Source organism: Canis aureus, chromosome 3 (genome assembly GCF_053574225.1).
Source record: "Canis aureus isolate CA01 chromosome 3, VMU_Caureus_v.1.0, whole genome shotgun sequence".
NCBI classification, from domain to species: domain Eukaryota; kingdom Metazoa; phylum Chordata; class Mammalia; order Carnivora; family Canidae; genus Canis; species Canis aureus.
This window is the reverse complement of record NC_135613.1, coordinates 7,404,117-7,419,361: the sequence shown is the minus strand read 5'-3', so window position 1 is coordinate 7,419,361 and position 15,245 is coordinate 7,404,117. Positions and strand designations below refer to the sequence as shown.

Below are 15,245 nucleotides of genomic sequence, written 5' to 3'. Positions count from 1 at the left end.
GGGACAGGATGCTCGCGGAGACTAACGCGGTAGTTAGGAGAAAGCTGCCAAAGCTCCCAATAGGTCATTTGGGAGGTGAAATAAGGCTTGGCCACGGGTAGAGCCCAGCATGCCTCCAAGCCACGAGATGGGCAGCCCCACAGCACCCCTCTTGTGAGAGGGAAGATAGCACCCGAGACACAGAAGGTCACCATGTGTCACCACGGTGGATAGAGCCTTGGTGTTTCAGATTTCAGGGAGGAGGCAAAGGCAACAAAAGAGCTGAGGGAGAAAGGGCGCCATAGGACAAAAGGCAGCCATGCCTGATGCTGTCGGGAGGCCAGGACTAGACACCTGGCCAGTGTGACAGCCTCAGGATTGAGGGACTTGAAGTCAGAGCTGGGATCGGGATCCTCAAAGCTAGGGCTCAGGCTGGAAGGCGGAGGAGCTGCTAACATCCCCCGACCCAGGCCTGACCCAGATGGAGCTGTCTGTCCCTCTGTACAGACTGAGGACTAGGGAGCAGGATGGAAAGCCAAGCGAGGACATCTCCCCTTTGACAAGCTGCCTGGGACCAGAGGCAAAGGTGAAAGTGAAAGAAGATGCAGAAAGGGGCCAGCCAAGCTCAGGAAAGGTGAAAGCGAAACCAGGAAGCCCCGGACCAGCCAGGCGGGTGCGGGACAGAGGACCCGGCTTGGGCCTTTCTTGCTCCCCGCTGGTCGCACAGAGACCCCCAACCCCTGGACCACCCTGCCCACCTGGAGATGCTGAAGCTGGCGTCAGAGCCCCAACGGGGCTTCTCCTTCGAGAACTGCCAGAGGTGATGGGGGTGATGGTCTAGAGCTGAGCTGCTATGCTCTCCCCGAAGGCCTCGGGCACCGACACTCCAGGGCCTTTATTCCCGGTGGGGGCGGGGGGGCGGAGGGGCGGCAGGGTGTGCTGGGCGACTTGGGTTGCCAGGCTCCCGCCGCTAGACGCGGGCGAGGCTGGGACGTAGTTGGAGGATGTGATGCGGCCCCAGAACCCCAACCTGGGCCACTCCACTCCGTTTCCAGAAACGCATCCTTAGAACGCGTCCTCCCGGGGTTCCGGATCCCTCGTGCACACAAGACCGGAACCACCATCGCGGGCCTCGTGTTCCGAGTGAGCAGGGACTTGGGCCTGGGGGCTTAGAGGGGCTGCTGGGGGATCCAAAGCCACTGGGCCAGCGACCCTCTCCCACCAGGATGGAGTCATCCTGGGCGCGGATACGCGGGCCACTAACGACTCGGTCGTGATGGATAAGAACTGCGAGAAGATCCACTTCATCGCCCCCAAAATCTAGTGAGAAATCCCCAACCCCGACCCCCTACTCAAGACCAACCCTGCCGCCGGCCCCCCCGCCCCCCCGCCCCCGGCCCCTGCTTCTCCGGGCCCCACCCACACCGAGCCTCCACTCGTTCTCAGCTGCTGTGGGGCTGGAGTAGCCGCGGACGCCGAGATGACCACGCGGATGGCGGCGTCCAACATGGAGCTACACTCCCTGTCCACGGGCCGCGAGCCCCGCGTGACCACGGTCACGCGCCTTCTGCGCCAGACCCTCTTCCGGTGCTGGGGCCGGGCTCAGGCGGCCCCGGGGACGGGCGCGGCCGGGGGGCGGGACTGAGGGGAGCTGGGCCGGGCGGGGGCGGGGCGGCCAGAGCCGGGACCGGAAGGGGCCGCCCCAGGAGGAGCCGGGCGGCCGGAAGGAGCGGCGCTGCCCCGGTCGCCAGCACAGGAAGGGGCGGGGCCCGGGCCCGGGCCCGGAGGCGGGGCTGACCACGCCCACTCCCCCCAGGTACCGGGGCCACGTGGGCGCGTCGCTGCTGGTGGGCGGCGTAGACTTCTCGGGACCGCAGCTCTACAGCGTGCACCCGCACGGCTCCTACAGCCGGCTGCCCTTCACCGCCCTGGGTGAGCGCTTCTCCCCTTTCCCTGCGGCCCTGGCCTCGCGTTCGTCCCGCGACTGGGTGGCCACGACCGACCTCAGATGCCCCTCCTGCCCGCAGGTTCCGGCCAGGACGCCGCGCTGGCGGTCCTGGAGGATCGGTTCCAGCCGAACATGACGGTGAGCAACACCTGTCCCCCACGACGTGTTCACTGACGGGAAGCGCACGCGGGAGTTGGGGTAACACACAGGGATCCTAGTAGAGGTCAGGGAGGGCTTCTTGGAGGAGGTGACGACTGAGTGGAGGCCGAGGGGCCAGTGGAATCACAATGAAGTAGTGCTATTCCAGGAGACGATCATCAGCGCCAGAGTTTGAACTGCCCGGAGAAGTCAAAGCTCAGGACCATGTGAAGCTGAGGGAGGAGGGAACGGCAAGTGGGGTCTGGAGTCCCGATTCTGTTTGAGGTGGGATGGAAGTGAATGACAGGTGTTGCTTCAGAGGCGCCTAAGGCCCGGAAGTGAAAGAGCAGTGAGCTGGTAGTTTGGGGACCCAGACGCATTGGTTGGGGGGACAATCCTGGAAGCAGAACCGTAAGTGTAAGAGAAGTTTGTGAACATGGGACAGTGAGACAGTCTCTGGAGAGAACGAGGCAGAGGCCAGGGCAAGGGAGTCTGGGCTGGCTGGGGGAATAGGGAATAGGGGTCTGGGTAGGAGCAAATGGTAAATAGTCTGGGCTTTGAGATGAGCAGAAACCTGTAGGCTGTAGGCTGAAGGGCGCCAGCAGGGTCCGGCAGGTCTCCCCCACACGTATCGTCACAGCTAGAGGCTGCGCAGGAGCTGCTAGTGGAAGCCATCACTGCTGGGATCCTGGGTGACCTCGGCTCCGGCGGCAGTGTGGATGCATGTGTGATAACGGGGACCGGCGCCAAACTTCTGAGAACATTAAGCTCCCCCACAAAGCCCACAGAAAGGTGGGAACTTGGGAAATGGGGAGACCACTGGGGAGGATGGGGCAGTAGCAGGGCAAATGGGGGACTGCAAGATGGACTATATGATGGGCCCAAATTGAGAGGCTGTCCTTCCCCTCTCCCAGACCCAGCCAGTACTACTTTGCCCCTGGGACAACAGCAGTCCAGTCCCAGACAGTGAAGCCACTGACCCTGGAGCTGCTGGAGGAAACTGTGCAGGCAATGGAGGTGGAGTGAAGTGGGATGATGCTTAGGGCTTGGAACAAGGAGGAATAAACATAGAAAATAGAAAAACACCTAAACAGATGGCTGTGTCGTTCCTGGGTGGAGAGGGGACAAGCAGCCATCAGGACTCTGGCTAATGTACACCTGCAGGTGCCACTCCCTGCCGTGGCTCCAGTGCCTGGCCTAACAGGTGGCTTCACCCATCACCTCAGGCATCTACTCCTCCGGAACCCCAGCCCTAGCAAGCACGGCAGCTACAGGAGGGGAGCCCCCTGCCGACTCCACACTGCAGAGGTCCCCTGCTGCTCCAGTGCCTTGCTCTTGCCCTCTAGTCCACCGGGGAATGTTGTGAAGTCCAGAAGGCCCCCTGCACTGCCCCCGCCTTGAGTCTTTACCTGGCTCATCAGCGTCCCACAGCAAACCCCACACCCCTCGGTCAAGGACGGCCCCGTGGAGCTCACTGAGTCAGCCTTGAGTATTGGTAAAGGAGCTGCTCCTTGACTCCAAGGGCAAGTTCTCACAGAACACTCCTCCCCCCTGCAACACCTGTACCCGTGGAACCCCTCCCTTGACCAGGCACACCCTGAGGTGCTAACACCAAACAGGCCTTCTATTTGAACGTGCTGAGCTGTGACCGGGCGGGGGTGGGGGGGGTGGGGGACTCCTAAGTTTGCTGGGCTGACAGGAGTCCTAGAGCTCATGCAGAGAGAGATGACATGACACATTTATCCAGCAGACCTTTGCTGGGCACCCACTGAGGGCCAGCCTAGGTGCCATGTGCAGGCAGGAGCATCCTGCCTTCAGAACAGCTGTTTCCACCCGAGCCTCGGAACTGTTAGAATCTGCCCAAGCCCTGGGGAGCATCTCCTCTGAGCTGGACTTCCCCGGGCCACTGATTGTGCCCCCTCACACCCAGTATTTTATTATGATTTTTAAACATAGAAGCTGAAAGAACTGCATTGAACACATGTATACCCACAACTGACTTTACAATTATTGTTATATTTGCTTGATCACATTTCTATTCCTCCATCCCTCTGTTCAACCATTAACTCATCTTATTTTTTGAAGTTTGGAGTCCCTTGGTGCCCCACACCCCCTAGGAGCCCAGCCAACTTACCCACTGCAGCTTTGCACGCAGGGCTGTCTTCTCTTCCTCAGTGCAGGCTCAGCCTTGAACTCTATAACAGATGGGCTGTGGACACCAAGAGCTTGCCCACAGGAGCCCGAAGGCCTGGAAGCTGCCAGAGATTTGGTGGCTGTCACCCTTGCACCCATAACCTCCATTCAGGGTCAGCCAGTCACCAAGGGCTCACACCTTACCCTCCTCTCAGGGTCCCTCTCAGGTGTCCTCTCATCAATAAGTGTGGGCTTCAGAGCTAGATGAAATTTTGGGTCCAGACACACTATGTGCTGGTAGGAGAGATACCATCTCTCTAGGAAAACTGACTCCTGTTCCAGGTTGGTGAGACATCACTGAAATGCTGTTAGGATTTGTGACCTGCTGGAACCCCTGTCCTGGCTGCATGGCCTTGGCCCTCCACAGCAGAGCTGGCACAGCTGGACATTCCCTCCACCCATCAGGAACACCCCTGGGCGCTGAGCAGGCTTCTCTGAGTCTGGTGCCCCAGCCAGCCCTGAGACACTTCCCTGATCCCAGCCACCAGGCAGTCCACACAAGTCCTTGCTACTTAGCACATACTTAGGGATGTGAGGTGGTTCAAGGAGCCAATCAGAGACCAGGTTTTGGGGGAGTGGAGATGAGAACCTCACACCTGGGCTCTGTCTGATAAAGCCCAGGCCTAGGTCCAGGACCTTGGCCTAGAGATCCTCCTCCTGACCAAGGCCTCAGGCCTGGGACTTTTGCCCAAGGACAAAGAGAACCATAAAAGCAGGCTCAGCTCTCAGCCTCATGCCTGCCACAATGCTGCTGCTCAGTCTGACCCTTAGCCTGGTCCTCCTCGGCTCCTCCTGGGGTGAGTGGGCCTGGACTAGCCCTGATGACCAGCCCTAAAGCAACCTGGCTCCCCAAACCAGCCCAGGCTTCCTGCCCAGGGGCTCAGGGCAGGGGCTGGGCTGGCTGGAAGGAACCAGGTGGACAGAGTGGGTACAGGAAAAAGGATATGCCAGGGCTGGGGCCGGGTGGGGGGTGTGTGTGTGCAAGAGGTGGGCAGGGGCTGGTTTCACAAATGAGACAGGAGATCAGGCCAGAGCTAGAAGCCAGGGATGGTTGAGAAAGCTGAGAAGTAGAGGTTGGACATGTAGTTTAGGGAGAAGCCTCTGGCTGTTGAGGCCTGGAGCAGGTGGCAAGGCCAGGAAGGAGACTATCCCAGGGGTCAGGGAGAAAAATGGTCTGAGTTGGAGGGTAGGAGTAAAGTTGAAGAATAATGGGACGTAAGGGTGGAGAGAGATGTGAGAGAATGGACAGAATTTGGGGGGTAGTTAGACACAGGTAAGGACATGGGAAACCAAGATACCTAGGGGTGCTCAGGGTGAGAAAGGGTAGTGACAAGCCCTCTCGATTCGGACCTCTCTGAGGGGCAGAGCCCAGGGGCACCCAGGAGGTGGGGAGAGGTGGGTGGGGGTGTAGAAAGCAGGTCCTCACCAGCCCAATGGCCAGGCTGCGGCATTCCTGCCATCAAGCCAGTCCTGAGCTTCAGCCAGAGGATTGTCAACGGGGAGAATGCAGTGCCCGGCTCCTGGCCCTGGCAGGTGTCCCTGCAGGTACGTGCACCCTGAACCCTGAGGGTGGGGCAGGGTCCCAGGTGCTTCATGTAGGTTTAGCCTGAGCCCACCCCTACTTCTGACCACTGACCCCAGGACAAAAGTGGCTTCCACTTCTGTGGTGGTTCCCTCATCAGCCAGTCCTGGGTGGTCACTGCTGCCCACTGCAATGTCATGTGAGTACTCCCACTCTACCCGCCCCCTCAGCCCACTTCTCCCCACCTCGTTCCCCTGGATGCCCCTCTTGTCACTCTGCCCTCCCTGTGGCTGCACAACCCCACTCTGACTGCAGCCCTGGCCGTCACGTTGTTGTCCTGGGAGAGTACGACCGATCATCCAATGCTGAGCCTTTGCAGGTTCTGTCCATCTCAAAGGTGAGTGTCTGGGCTACAGACATGGAAAGGAAGAGTGGACAGGGCAGGTGGGTGGGCTCTGGGGATGAGGAATTCAGGGCATGCCCTAGGCTAGCCCCTTCAACAACCATCAACCCTGCGGGGCCTTCGCCCACCACCATCCTATATGGTCCCTTCCTGGTTCCACAGGCCATCACGTACCCTTCCTGGAACCCCACCACCTTAAACAATGACCTGACGCTACTGAAGCTCGCCTCCCCAGCCCGGTACACTCAACGCATCTCACCAGTCTGCCTGGCTTCCCCAGATGAGGAGCTGCCTGCAGGCCTCAAGTGTGCCACCACTGGCTGGGGACGCCTCAGCGGCGTGGGTAGGAATTTGGGCCAGAGATCTGGGTAATGTGGCTAAGATGGGAACAAGTCATCCAGGGCCGAACTACCCCCTTCTGGTCCACAGGCAATGTGACCCCAGCACGTCTACAGCAGGTGGCTCTGCCTCTGGTCACCGTGAATGAGTGCAGGCAGTACTGGGGTTCACGTATCACTGATGCCATGATCTGTGCAGGTGGCTCAGGGGCCTCCTCATGCCAGGTGAGCATCGGCACCCTGTCCTGCCCTCTCCACTGCCCTGTGGCACCCCCTAATCACCATGCTGACTTTTCTCCTCTCCCTCCCGCAGGGAGACTCTGGAGGCCCTCTTGTCTGCCAGAAGGGGAACACATGGGTGCTTATTGGCATTGTCTCCTGGGGCACCACCAATTGCAATGTGCGCCAGCCTGCCATATACACTCGGGTTAGTAAGTTCAGCACCTGGATCAGCCAGGTCATAGCCTACAACTGAGCCGACCACAGGCCCTCTCCCCATCTCAATCCAATAAAGACTCCATGCTCTGTCCTCTTGTGTATTCTTGTTTGTCCTTTCAAGGGAAAGGAGAGGCTCTCAGGAGCCCTGCTCCCCACTTGGGACTTTGACTTCTGGCATGGCAGGCATTGAGTCAGATTTTCCCAGAGTAGCCATGCCCAGCCCGGGCTCCCACATCTGTCTTCTTCTTAGGCAACCCCTCAGTCCACAGCATGGAGTCTGGGCTGTCAGAATGGATGAGCAGCCTTCCCTGGGGATGGCAGCCTGTTTATTGAGTACAGAGGATACATTTACAAACAGAGTACACAAAATAAATACCTGCACATTCTCCAGCCACGGTCCATGGTATAAAGGCCCAGGTGGGCCTATCAAAGGCCCATGTCTCCAAATGTCCTCTGTCCTACCCTTAGGACCACGCCTATTTTGGACAAGAGAGGAAATGAATGCCCAGGGCTTCAGGCCCCCGAGACACTTGGGGAAATGGGTGGAATTCTGAGGATTTGGCTCTCCGCTGCCTTGTGCCAGGAGCACTTGGGATGGGAGATGTATAAGGCACAGTCAACTTGGCCCAGAGCGGTCTCTTTGGCTTTGTTTCTCACTGGAGGTGGCACTTGCAGAAAGAAGGGGGCCTGGAGCAAGGCTACCCACTGAGAGAAACAGTGAGGGCCAATCCCTCCAGGCTGGGCCCCAGATCCTTCCCATTCACTAAAAGCAGCTGTGGAGGAAGGGGACTTGGGTTCCAGCCTGGTGGAGGGAGATGGGGGAGGTGCCATGACCGACATGGGGATGGTCTGGCTCAGGCCTCTGGGAAAGCAGCCACCCAATTCCACCCACCTCCTGCAGGGGGTCCCTCCAGCCTGAGATTCGGCAGAGCCCAAGCTGGAAGGGTAATGCTGTAAAAGGAAGCAGGGACAGGCTGGACCAGGCAAGGCCAGCTGTGGGAAGGCCAGGGCCCCTAGGCACTCAGGGTTCAGAGGCAGGTCACACAGTATGGCTAAGTTCCAACTGGAGCTGCACAGCAGCTCAGCAGAAGGGGAGGGCTGAGCAGCCTGGGGACCTTTCCTAAATACAGGAGGTCCTTCCTTCCTACTTTCTCTAGAGGATGAGGGAGGAGCACAGTGGTCAGTCCTAGGCTGCCCATAACTCATGTCAGACACTAGATGGCGCCTTCATGCCACTGCGAGGAGGGAACAGCAGCGCCTGAAGGGAAGGGGCAACCGCAGTACCAAGGGTGGAACCGGACAGGGCTGACACTGGAATCTTGATGGGGGTCTCCCTGGAAAGCCCCTGGCCTCTGCCTTGACCCTGGTGCCCCCATTCCCCAGGTAGCAGCAGTGGGGTTCCCTTTAACCCCCACGGTTGGGAAGGAGGCACCTAGGGAATAGAATGGGCATCCAAGGGGGAGAGAGAGGTGATAGTGGGCTCTGTAAAGAAGGCACTCAAAACAGCGGCCTGGTGGGCAGGAGGTCTCTCATTGCAGAGAGAGAGGTTGGAGCCTGGAGCAAGCCTGCTACTAACATGGCCAACATAGTCCAGAAGGGCCAAGGACCATGCCATGGCCCTACCACTAGAGGTTCTAGCCAGTCCTGGGGCTAGGAGGGGTCCCTGGGGGCACCATGAAGGGACAAAGACCTTGGGTGAGAGGCGGGAGACTGTAGACTTAGCCAGGGGCTGAGAGTCCAGCCAAGGCACAAGCTTTGTGCTTCCTAGGCCTCTCACTGGGGCACAGATCAGGATGCAATAGAATGTGGGGAGGCCAGAGAAGATTCAGTGAAGAGGCTTTCAGAAGTAACTGTCCCAAAGAGTCCTGGGACCATAGGACGCCCTCCGCCTGGCACGACATACCCCCTTGGTCTCGGGGAAGAGTCAAGGGGTGAGGGAGCCTGAAGGCCAGGTCCTGCCCCTTCCCCAACTTGTAGCAGAGCAGTTGCCCAGGAGCACTGGTGCCAGGCCAGGCTTCCAGTTCACAGGGCTCACAGCCCCCTGGGCTCCCTTCACTCTGTCACACCAGACTCAGGCCCAGGATGAGGATAGGGGCTGCTGAAGGCACAGGGAAGGGGCTGGGGCCAGTCACCTGCCTCTGGCCATACAGGCCTATCTCTAGAGAGGGTGTCGGGCCCAAAGGGCACGGCAGTGCATGGCCAAGCTGGGACCGTGGCATGTCTGCACTGCAGCCAGGTGGCTCAGCCATTGTACTGCTGCTGGTAGCGCAGGTTGAGCTCCCGCAGTTCCCTCTCCCGTACACGGCGCGACTTGTTGGAGCGTGTGGAGCGGCTGGAACGCGTGGACTGGGCCGATTTGGTGCTCTGACAGCGTGAGGAAGCACGTTTGAGGAGGTTCTGGGAGATGGAGCGGTGCAGATTCTTCATGGATGAAGAGGCTGCCATGCTCACCACCCATGGGTGCCTCAGGGCCTGCAGTGCAGTCATACGGGCGCCGGGGTCCACCGTCAGCAGGCGGTCAATGAAGTCCTTGGCCAGGTTGGACACACTGGGCCAGGGCTAGAGGCCAAGGACAAGCATTAGCACGAGAGCACTGAACACGGCTCTCCCCATGCTGACGATGCCACCACCACAGCACTTAGAACTGTCCAGCATCCCTGCACTCTCCCCTCGAGAAAAGCAATGCCCGTCTCCTCCCAAGTACAGTCTTCTGGGCCTCCCCCGCCCACCCAGCGCTGGGCCAGGCCATGAAGCAGAGGCTCTTCTCTGAGTAAGGAGTCCATCTGAAAGCACAAGGACTGTACCTCTTCCCAAGCAGCAAACTTCTAAGGAGACCTGGACTCAAAGCCTGGCTCAGGAAGGTGGCCCCTGTCAAGAAGTCCCACCTGGCTGAATCCTTAGGTTCCCGGGGTAAAGGACGCTTCCTCAGAATTCCTCTTAGCCCCCAGAGCTAAGCGTTATTTCAGTGATCTCAGGTTCAGTGCTCGCTCCCATTAGATCATAGTGCTCTGGGTGAGCCCCCGTGCCTGGTGCCAGGCACACAGCGGCCCTGGAGCCCGGAGGAGGGAGGGCAGACGGTCCTGAGTCCCTGCATCTTCTGAGACACTCTGGCATGGGCTCTGACCCCCTCAAGGGGTGGGCAGCTACGGCCTTTGCTGAGCCTGCTGCAGAAGGTTCGGGTGGGATGTCAAGGGACCCCCACGCTTTTTTCTGACCAGTGAGGTCCGCCTGTTCCACCTAAGAGTGCTCTTCGCCCTGGGGTACCCCTGAACTCACTGTCTAGGGGGGTTCAGGAAGCCGCAGAGCCCACATTTGGGGCTGCTGCATGCCTATCTAGCAGATCCATATAACACTGACTATGGCTACCCTCACTTCAGCTTCCTTGACCTCCAATTCTTCCCCAAGGCTCTTCCCCACTTATATGGGGGGGGGGGCGGGGGCAAGGAGAACACTCTTCTGGAATCCTGAAGAAGGGGTGGGGCTACTTGCAGTTGCTACCCTAACCTGCTTTACGAAAGGCAAATCCCAACTTGTACTAAACCGAACTGGTAGAAAATGACAGGCCACATTCCCAAACAGCCACCTCGTCACTAACGGGCCTGCTTCCAGTGACTCCCGGGGAGATAACGGCCCTCAGGATGCACGCACAGTCAGGGAAGCCCAGAACACCTTGCTAAGAGCACTGAGGGGGCACAGAGTCGCAGACAGTGCTCCCCCATACAGAGCCCGGTCCTAGTTTCCCTGCAGACCTGCACAGCTCGGGCTCCCGTAGTGAGGCTGACATATGCGTGAACGGATTGGGTGCCACAGTAGGTTTTGGCTCACAGTTCAAGAAAGCTTCAGTACTGGAGAAAGCAGCTTGCTGCTGCCACCTGAACATAAGAAGCCACCAGGAGGGGTCAGCCAGTCTAAACCACAGGTACTGCAGCCCCTGTCACTCACTGAAGACCTGGAAAGAAGCAGGCCTGATGGGCCCACTGATGGACACAGCAAAACCTAGGAGCTAAGCAGGCTGGGGCACAGGAATATTCACGCTGCCTGACTGGCTTTTCTGAGCTCCATGAGAAAGGGAAGTCATGCAAGAAGTTACTATGGCCGAGTTCAAAAAGGGTGTTGCCTGTGTTCTTCTCTAGGATTTTGATGGAATCTTGTCTCACATTTAGATCTTTCATCCATTTTGAGTTTATCTTTGTGTATGGTGAAAGAGAGTGGTCTAGTTTCATTCTTCTGCATGTGGATGTCCAATTTTCCCAGCACCATTTATTGAAGAGACTGTCTTTCTTCCAATGGATAGTCTTTCCTCCTTTATCGAATATTAGTTGCCCATAAAGTTCAGGGTCCACTTCTGGATTCTCTATTCTGTTCCATTGATCTATGTGTCTGTTTTTGTGCCAGTACCACACTGTCTTGATGACCACAGCTTTGTAGTACAACCTGAAATCTGGCATTGTGATGCCCCCAGATATGGTTTCCTTTTTTAAAATTCCCCTGGCTATTCGGGGTCTTTTCTGATTCCACACAAATCTTAAAATAATTTGTTCTAACTCTCTGAAGAAAGTCCATGGTATTTTGATAGGGATTGCATTAAACGTGTATATTGCCCTGGGTCACATTGACATTTTCACAATATTAATTCTGCCAATCCACGAGCATGGAATATTTTTCCATCTCTTTGTGTCTTCCTCGACCTTCTTACTGTATTGAAACTTCTATTCCATGAGCACAGTATGTCTCCCCATTTATTTAGGCCTTAAAAGTTTGTTTCATTAGCATTTTGTTATTTTCAGCATACAGATTCTGTGCAAATTTTGTTAAGTGCATTACAAAATCATTTCATCATTTGGGAATAACTATCAATAGTGTCATGTTTTTAATTTCACTTTCTGCATGTTCATTGTTAGTATATAGAAATGCAGTTGATTTCTGTGTGTTGATCTTGTGTCCTGTGACTTTGCTGAACCACCTTTTAGTTATAGAAGTTTTATTTTTTTTAGTTATAGAAGTTTCAAAAATAGATTCCCTTGTATTTCCTACTTAGACCATCATGTCACCTGCAAATAGGGACAGTTTTACTTCTTCCTTTCTAATCTGTAGGCCTTTTATTTCTTTTGCTTTCCTTAACACAATGGCTACAACTTCCAGTATTATGTTGGATGAGAATGGTGAGAGTATATATCCTTGCTTTGTTCTTGACCTTAGAGGGAAACATTCAGTTTGTCATCATAAAGTATCATGTTAGCTGTAGACTTTTTGTAAATGCTCTTTAGCACATACTCACATCATATCATGAGACATACTGTGTTGATGGATTAGAGAACTATCATTAGAAGAGTCAACATAAAAAAAAAAAGAAAAAGGGAAGTCACTGGGAAACACAGTGCAGGTCCTTCTGGCCTCTTAATGGCACAGCCTGAAGACAGAACTGGCAGGCCAGGCGAGCCAAACAGAGCTGGCACATGGATTCTGCGCTTACCCCTTGGTCCAGCCAAGATAGAGGAGGGGTAACTCCTCTGCAGACCACAGAATAGAAAGAGTGGCAAAGCTGGACTCAGAAGCCAGGAACCTAAACACGGATGGATCAGAGGTACCTCCCCACTTCACATCCACACCCAAAGGCCCCTGCAGCTCCAGACTAGTCCACTGTGGTCTTTGGCGGGCCTCTCACCAGACCCATCCTGGGGGCGTAAGCACTTCCATCTCCAGAGTGGCACAGGCTTACACCGGGCATCGACCCCTGCTGTTCCCCGAGCGGCCAGCCTGTTAGTGACAAACTGAGCCAGACTGATTTGCGCCTCCTGCTCCCCCCGAGATGCCTGCCTCTCCGATTACTGTGTACACACAGCTGTGTGCACAACGCCAATGAACTCATCTAAGGGCCAGGCCAGCCCTCTCCGGCAGGCCCTCGCCTTCCTCATTTTTGAAGAGCTGTGAACAGCTGGGCCAGGTGGGTCCCCCAAGCCAACGTGACTTGAGCCATCCTGACTTGAGAATCATGCTAGGCCAATGGCACCCAGCCTAACCCTCACACACTGAGCAGCAGGAAGTCAGGCGGGCCAAATCCAGGAAAGTGTCCTCAACCTAGCCCACTGACAGCGAGAAAGGGGCTCAGGCGGCCTTCCGAACAGTGGCCCCTGGAAGCCCCGCCAAGTCCTCCAACAGCACTCAGCAAGGAAAAGGCTTTCCACACTCACTCAGGGCCATGTCCAATTTAGTACCTCCTAGGAAAATATTCAACACCCACAGACCAACCCATCCGCCTCCCCAACACGCTTGGGCCTCTGGAGCCCCATGAGTATGTCTGTCAGCCTATGACTGACTGGCTGGGTAGCATTCTGGGTGAGACAAAGAATGATAAACAGTCATGCCTTTCCATTTCCATAGCTCTAGCTGCTGGCTCTGGGTAAACAGAACTCTCACCTCAGTAAACCTGGAGCCAAGTCAGGGACACATGTGAGGCACAAGTGGCTGACAGAAGCAACAGGCTCCAGGTACCACCTGACCAGTCTCCCAGAGGCTTCCACCTGTTTCTGGGCTGACATGGAGCACAGCATGTGGAAGGGAATGTTAATTATCAGTCTGCCTTGCCTCCAGACTCATATTTCCCTCTGCTGTAGGATCAGAGAACAACTTTGATACTCAGGGTGAGAGCCTACACCCTCCTTTCTATGACCCTCTTATGAGCTGTGTGGGTAAAGGGCTGGGCCCCATCCCGAGAGACAAGGACAGGTTGTGTGTGTGTGGGGGGGGTGGGGGGGACATCATTTCCACCCTATTTCTGACCATCAAGCTGACTCCTTTTCCCTAGTCTGTAGCCCCCAGAATACTTATCCCCTTGCAGTTATGGTACCTACTTTTTTTTTTTTTTTTTTAACTAAGCCCCAGTGTGGGGCTTGAACTCATGACACTGTGATCAAGAGTTTTGTGTTCTACTGATTGAGTCATCCAGGCGCCCCTAAGGTACCTACTCTTGATTTTATAACAGCAGAGAAGCCAAAATGGGGTAGTCAACTCTTCCAGAGCACTTCCTTACCAACTTTACGCTCCTCATCCCCTGCTTCTCAGGGACCAGCAGAATCCAACCCTCCCTTCGAAGGGAGGCACTAAATCAGAAAGGGCTTTCCACTTCAGCTCAGAGGATGCATTTTCCTTCTCCCCACCCCTTTGCTTGTGCTTAATAGACTGAGCCACCCAGGCTTGATCTAAGAAGTACTTGATCTAAGAAGATCTCATTCTTAGATTCTCGCTTCTTCTTCTCTCGCTTTCTTCCTCACTTGGCTGCACATGAGGAACAAAAGCATAGCATCTGGGTCACCTGGGTGGCTCAGTTGGTTGGGCATCTGCCTTTGGCTCAGGTCATGATCCTAGGGTCCTGGGATCAAGTCCCACATTGGGCTCCCTGCTCAGGGGGGAGCCTGCTTCTCCCTCTCTCTCTGCCTGTACTTTCTGTGCCAAATAAACAAATAAAATCTTTAAAAAAAGAAAAAAAAGAAAGCATAGCATCTAACATTTAAGTGGCCTGAACCTCCTGACCCCTATGGGTTCTTTTCTAGCCCATGAAGACTCTGGGGAATGTTCCCTGGCAGAGAAGTTAGCCCCACCAAAGAGCTGCTAGGGGAGAGAAGGGAGGAAAGAAGCCTGGGCTTTGCTCCCATGACTCAGTCTTCCCTCAGCTTTGTCTCAAGATATATTTTCAGACCCAGCATTCCCACCCTCAAGGGCCTCCTTCCTGTACTTACGTGGGCCTGAATGAGAACAGAGAAAAGAGCATGTTTCTGGGAAATGGAGCTTTGGGTTTACTCAGAAGAGCAGAACTATTAGTATGACAAGAACAGCATACTCTGATGTGGCCCACGAGGCAAAGGGTTTTGAGAATTCAGCATAGCTGGAGACCGTGTGGCAGGGGAGCCAGCAGCCCCTTCCTCTGGTCAAGACACTTACCATTCTAGGATCTGGCAGGGGATGAGTGGGGGCTGAACGGCAGGAAAGAGGACCTCAGGGGAGAGAGCCTGAGGGGAGAAAATGAAGGAAGATAATAGAGTTTTAAAAAGGGGCAGAGAATGAAGATAAAAATAAAACAAGAAAAGGCATGACAACCTAAAGGTTAGTAAAGCTGCATTCGGAAACCTAAGATGAGAAATAAAATGAACTCATGCGCTCCCATCTGTCCCTGTCCAGAGTCCACAAAGTGAAGGACAGGGACAGGAGGGAGACAGGGCACAACTCAAGAGTCAGGAAGGATGCTGTGTGCTCGCTTTGGAATCAGGGGGATGTTGGCAACCTGTGCCA

At 55.7% G+C, this 15,245-nt stretch overlaps 3 protein-coding genes across 7 annotated transcripts in view; 2 read left to right on the top strand and 1 right to left on the bottom strand.

The window, feature by feature from the left end:
• Positions 1-590: 590 nt before the first annotated feature.
• On the top strand, positions 591-3,150 carry PSMB10 (proteasome 20S subunit beta 10). 2 transcript variants are annotated; one of them, XM_077887953.1, is made up of 8 exons: positions 607-799; positions 1,035-1,122; positions 1,205-1,302; positions 1,426-1,566; positions 1,796-1,911; positions 2,007-2,065; positions 2,706-2,857; positions 2,980-3,150. In XM_077887953.1, the coding sequence occupies exons 1-8, from the start codon at positions 744-746 to the stop codon at positions 3,089-3,091; spliced, it is 822 nt and encodes a 273-aa protein (XP_077744079.1). In that variant the 5' UTR covers positions 607-743; the 3' UTR covers positions 3,092-3,150. The 2 variants fall into 2 exon arrangements, with proteins under 2 accessions (XP_077744088.1, XP_077744079.1); XM_077887962.1 differs by lacking the exons at positions 2,706-2,857; positions 2,980-3,150 and adding an exon at positions 2,235-2,699 and having other exon boundaries at positions 591-799.
• A 656-nt stretch (positions 3,151-3,806) lies between these two features.
• CTRL (chymotrypsin like) lies at positions 3,807-7,050 on the top strand. Its single transcript, XM_077887975.1, has 7 exons — positions 3,807-5,055; positions 5,700-5,803; positions 5,900-5,979; positions 6,096-6,177; positions 6,346-6,526; positions 6,613-6,746; positions 6,835-7,050. Exons 1-7 carry the CDS (start codon positions 4,992-4,994, stop codon positions 6,994-6,996), a joined length of 807 nt encoding a protein of 268 aa, XP_077744101.1. The 5' UTR covers positions 3,807-4,991; the 3' UTR covers positions 6,997-7,050.
• A 192-nt stretch (positions 7,051-7,242) lies between these two features.
• The window catches only part of PSKH1 (protein serine kinase H1), a 28,781-nt gene continuing 20,778 nt past the window's right edge, over positions 7,243-15,245 (bottom strand). For 3 of the 4 annotated variants that reach the window (XM_077887891.1, XM_077887902.1, XM_077887899.1), the window contains exon 3: positions 7,243-9,518. In XM_077887891.1, coding sequence (XP_077744017.1) covers positions 9,201-9,518 — 318 coding nt within the window. In that variant the 3' untranslated portion in view covers positions 7,243-9,200. Of the gene's footprint in view, positions 9,519-14,897; positions 14,966-15,245 lie in introns of all 4 variants that reach the window. The other variant, XM_077887905.1, reaches the window with a different exon arrangement.

Excerpts from the sequence above, each read along its gene's own strand:
- PSMB10 (XM_077887953.1), top strand. The coding sequence starts at position 744 with ATGCTGAAGCTGGCGTCAGAGCCCCAACGGGGCTTCTCCTTCGAGAAC. Across the intron at positions 800-1,034 it reads TCCTTCGAGAACTGCCAGAG|AAACGCATCCTTAGAACGCG; the intron begins GTGATGGGGGTG and ends CTCCGTTTCCAG. Across the intron at positions 1,912-2,006 it reads GCTGCCCTTCACCGCCCTGG|GTTCCGGCCAGGACGCCGCG; the intron begins GTGAGCGCTTCT and ends TCCTGCCCGCAG.
- CTRL (XM_077887975.1), top strand. The coding sequence starts at position 4,992 with ATGCCTGCCACAATGCTGCTGCTCAGTCTGACCCTTAGCCTGGTCCTC. Across the intron at positions 6,178-6,345 it reads AGGTTCTGTCCATCTCAAAG|GCCATCACGTACCCTTCCTG; the intron begins GTGAGTGTCTGG and ends CTGGTTCCACAG. Across the intron at positions 6,527-6,612 it reads GGGACGCCTCAGCGGCGTGG|GCAATGTGACCCCAGCACGT; the intron begins GTAGGAATTTGG and ends TCTGGTCCACAG.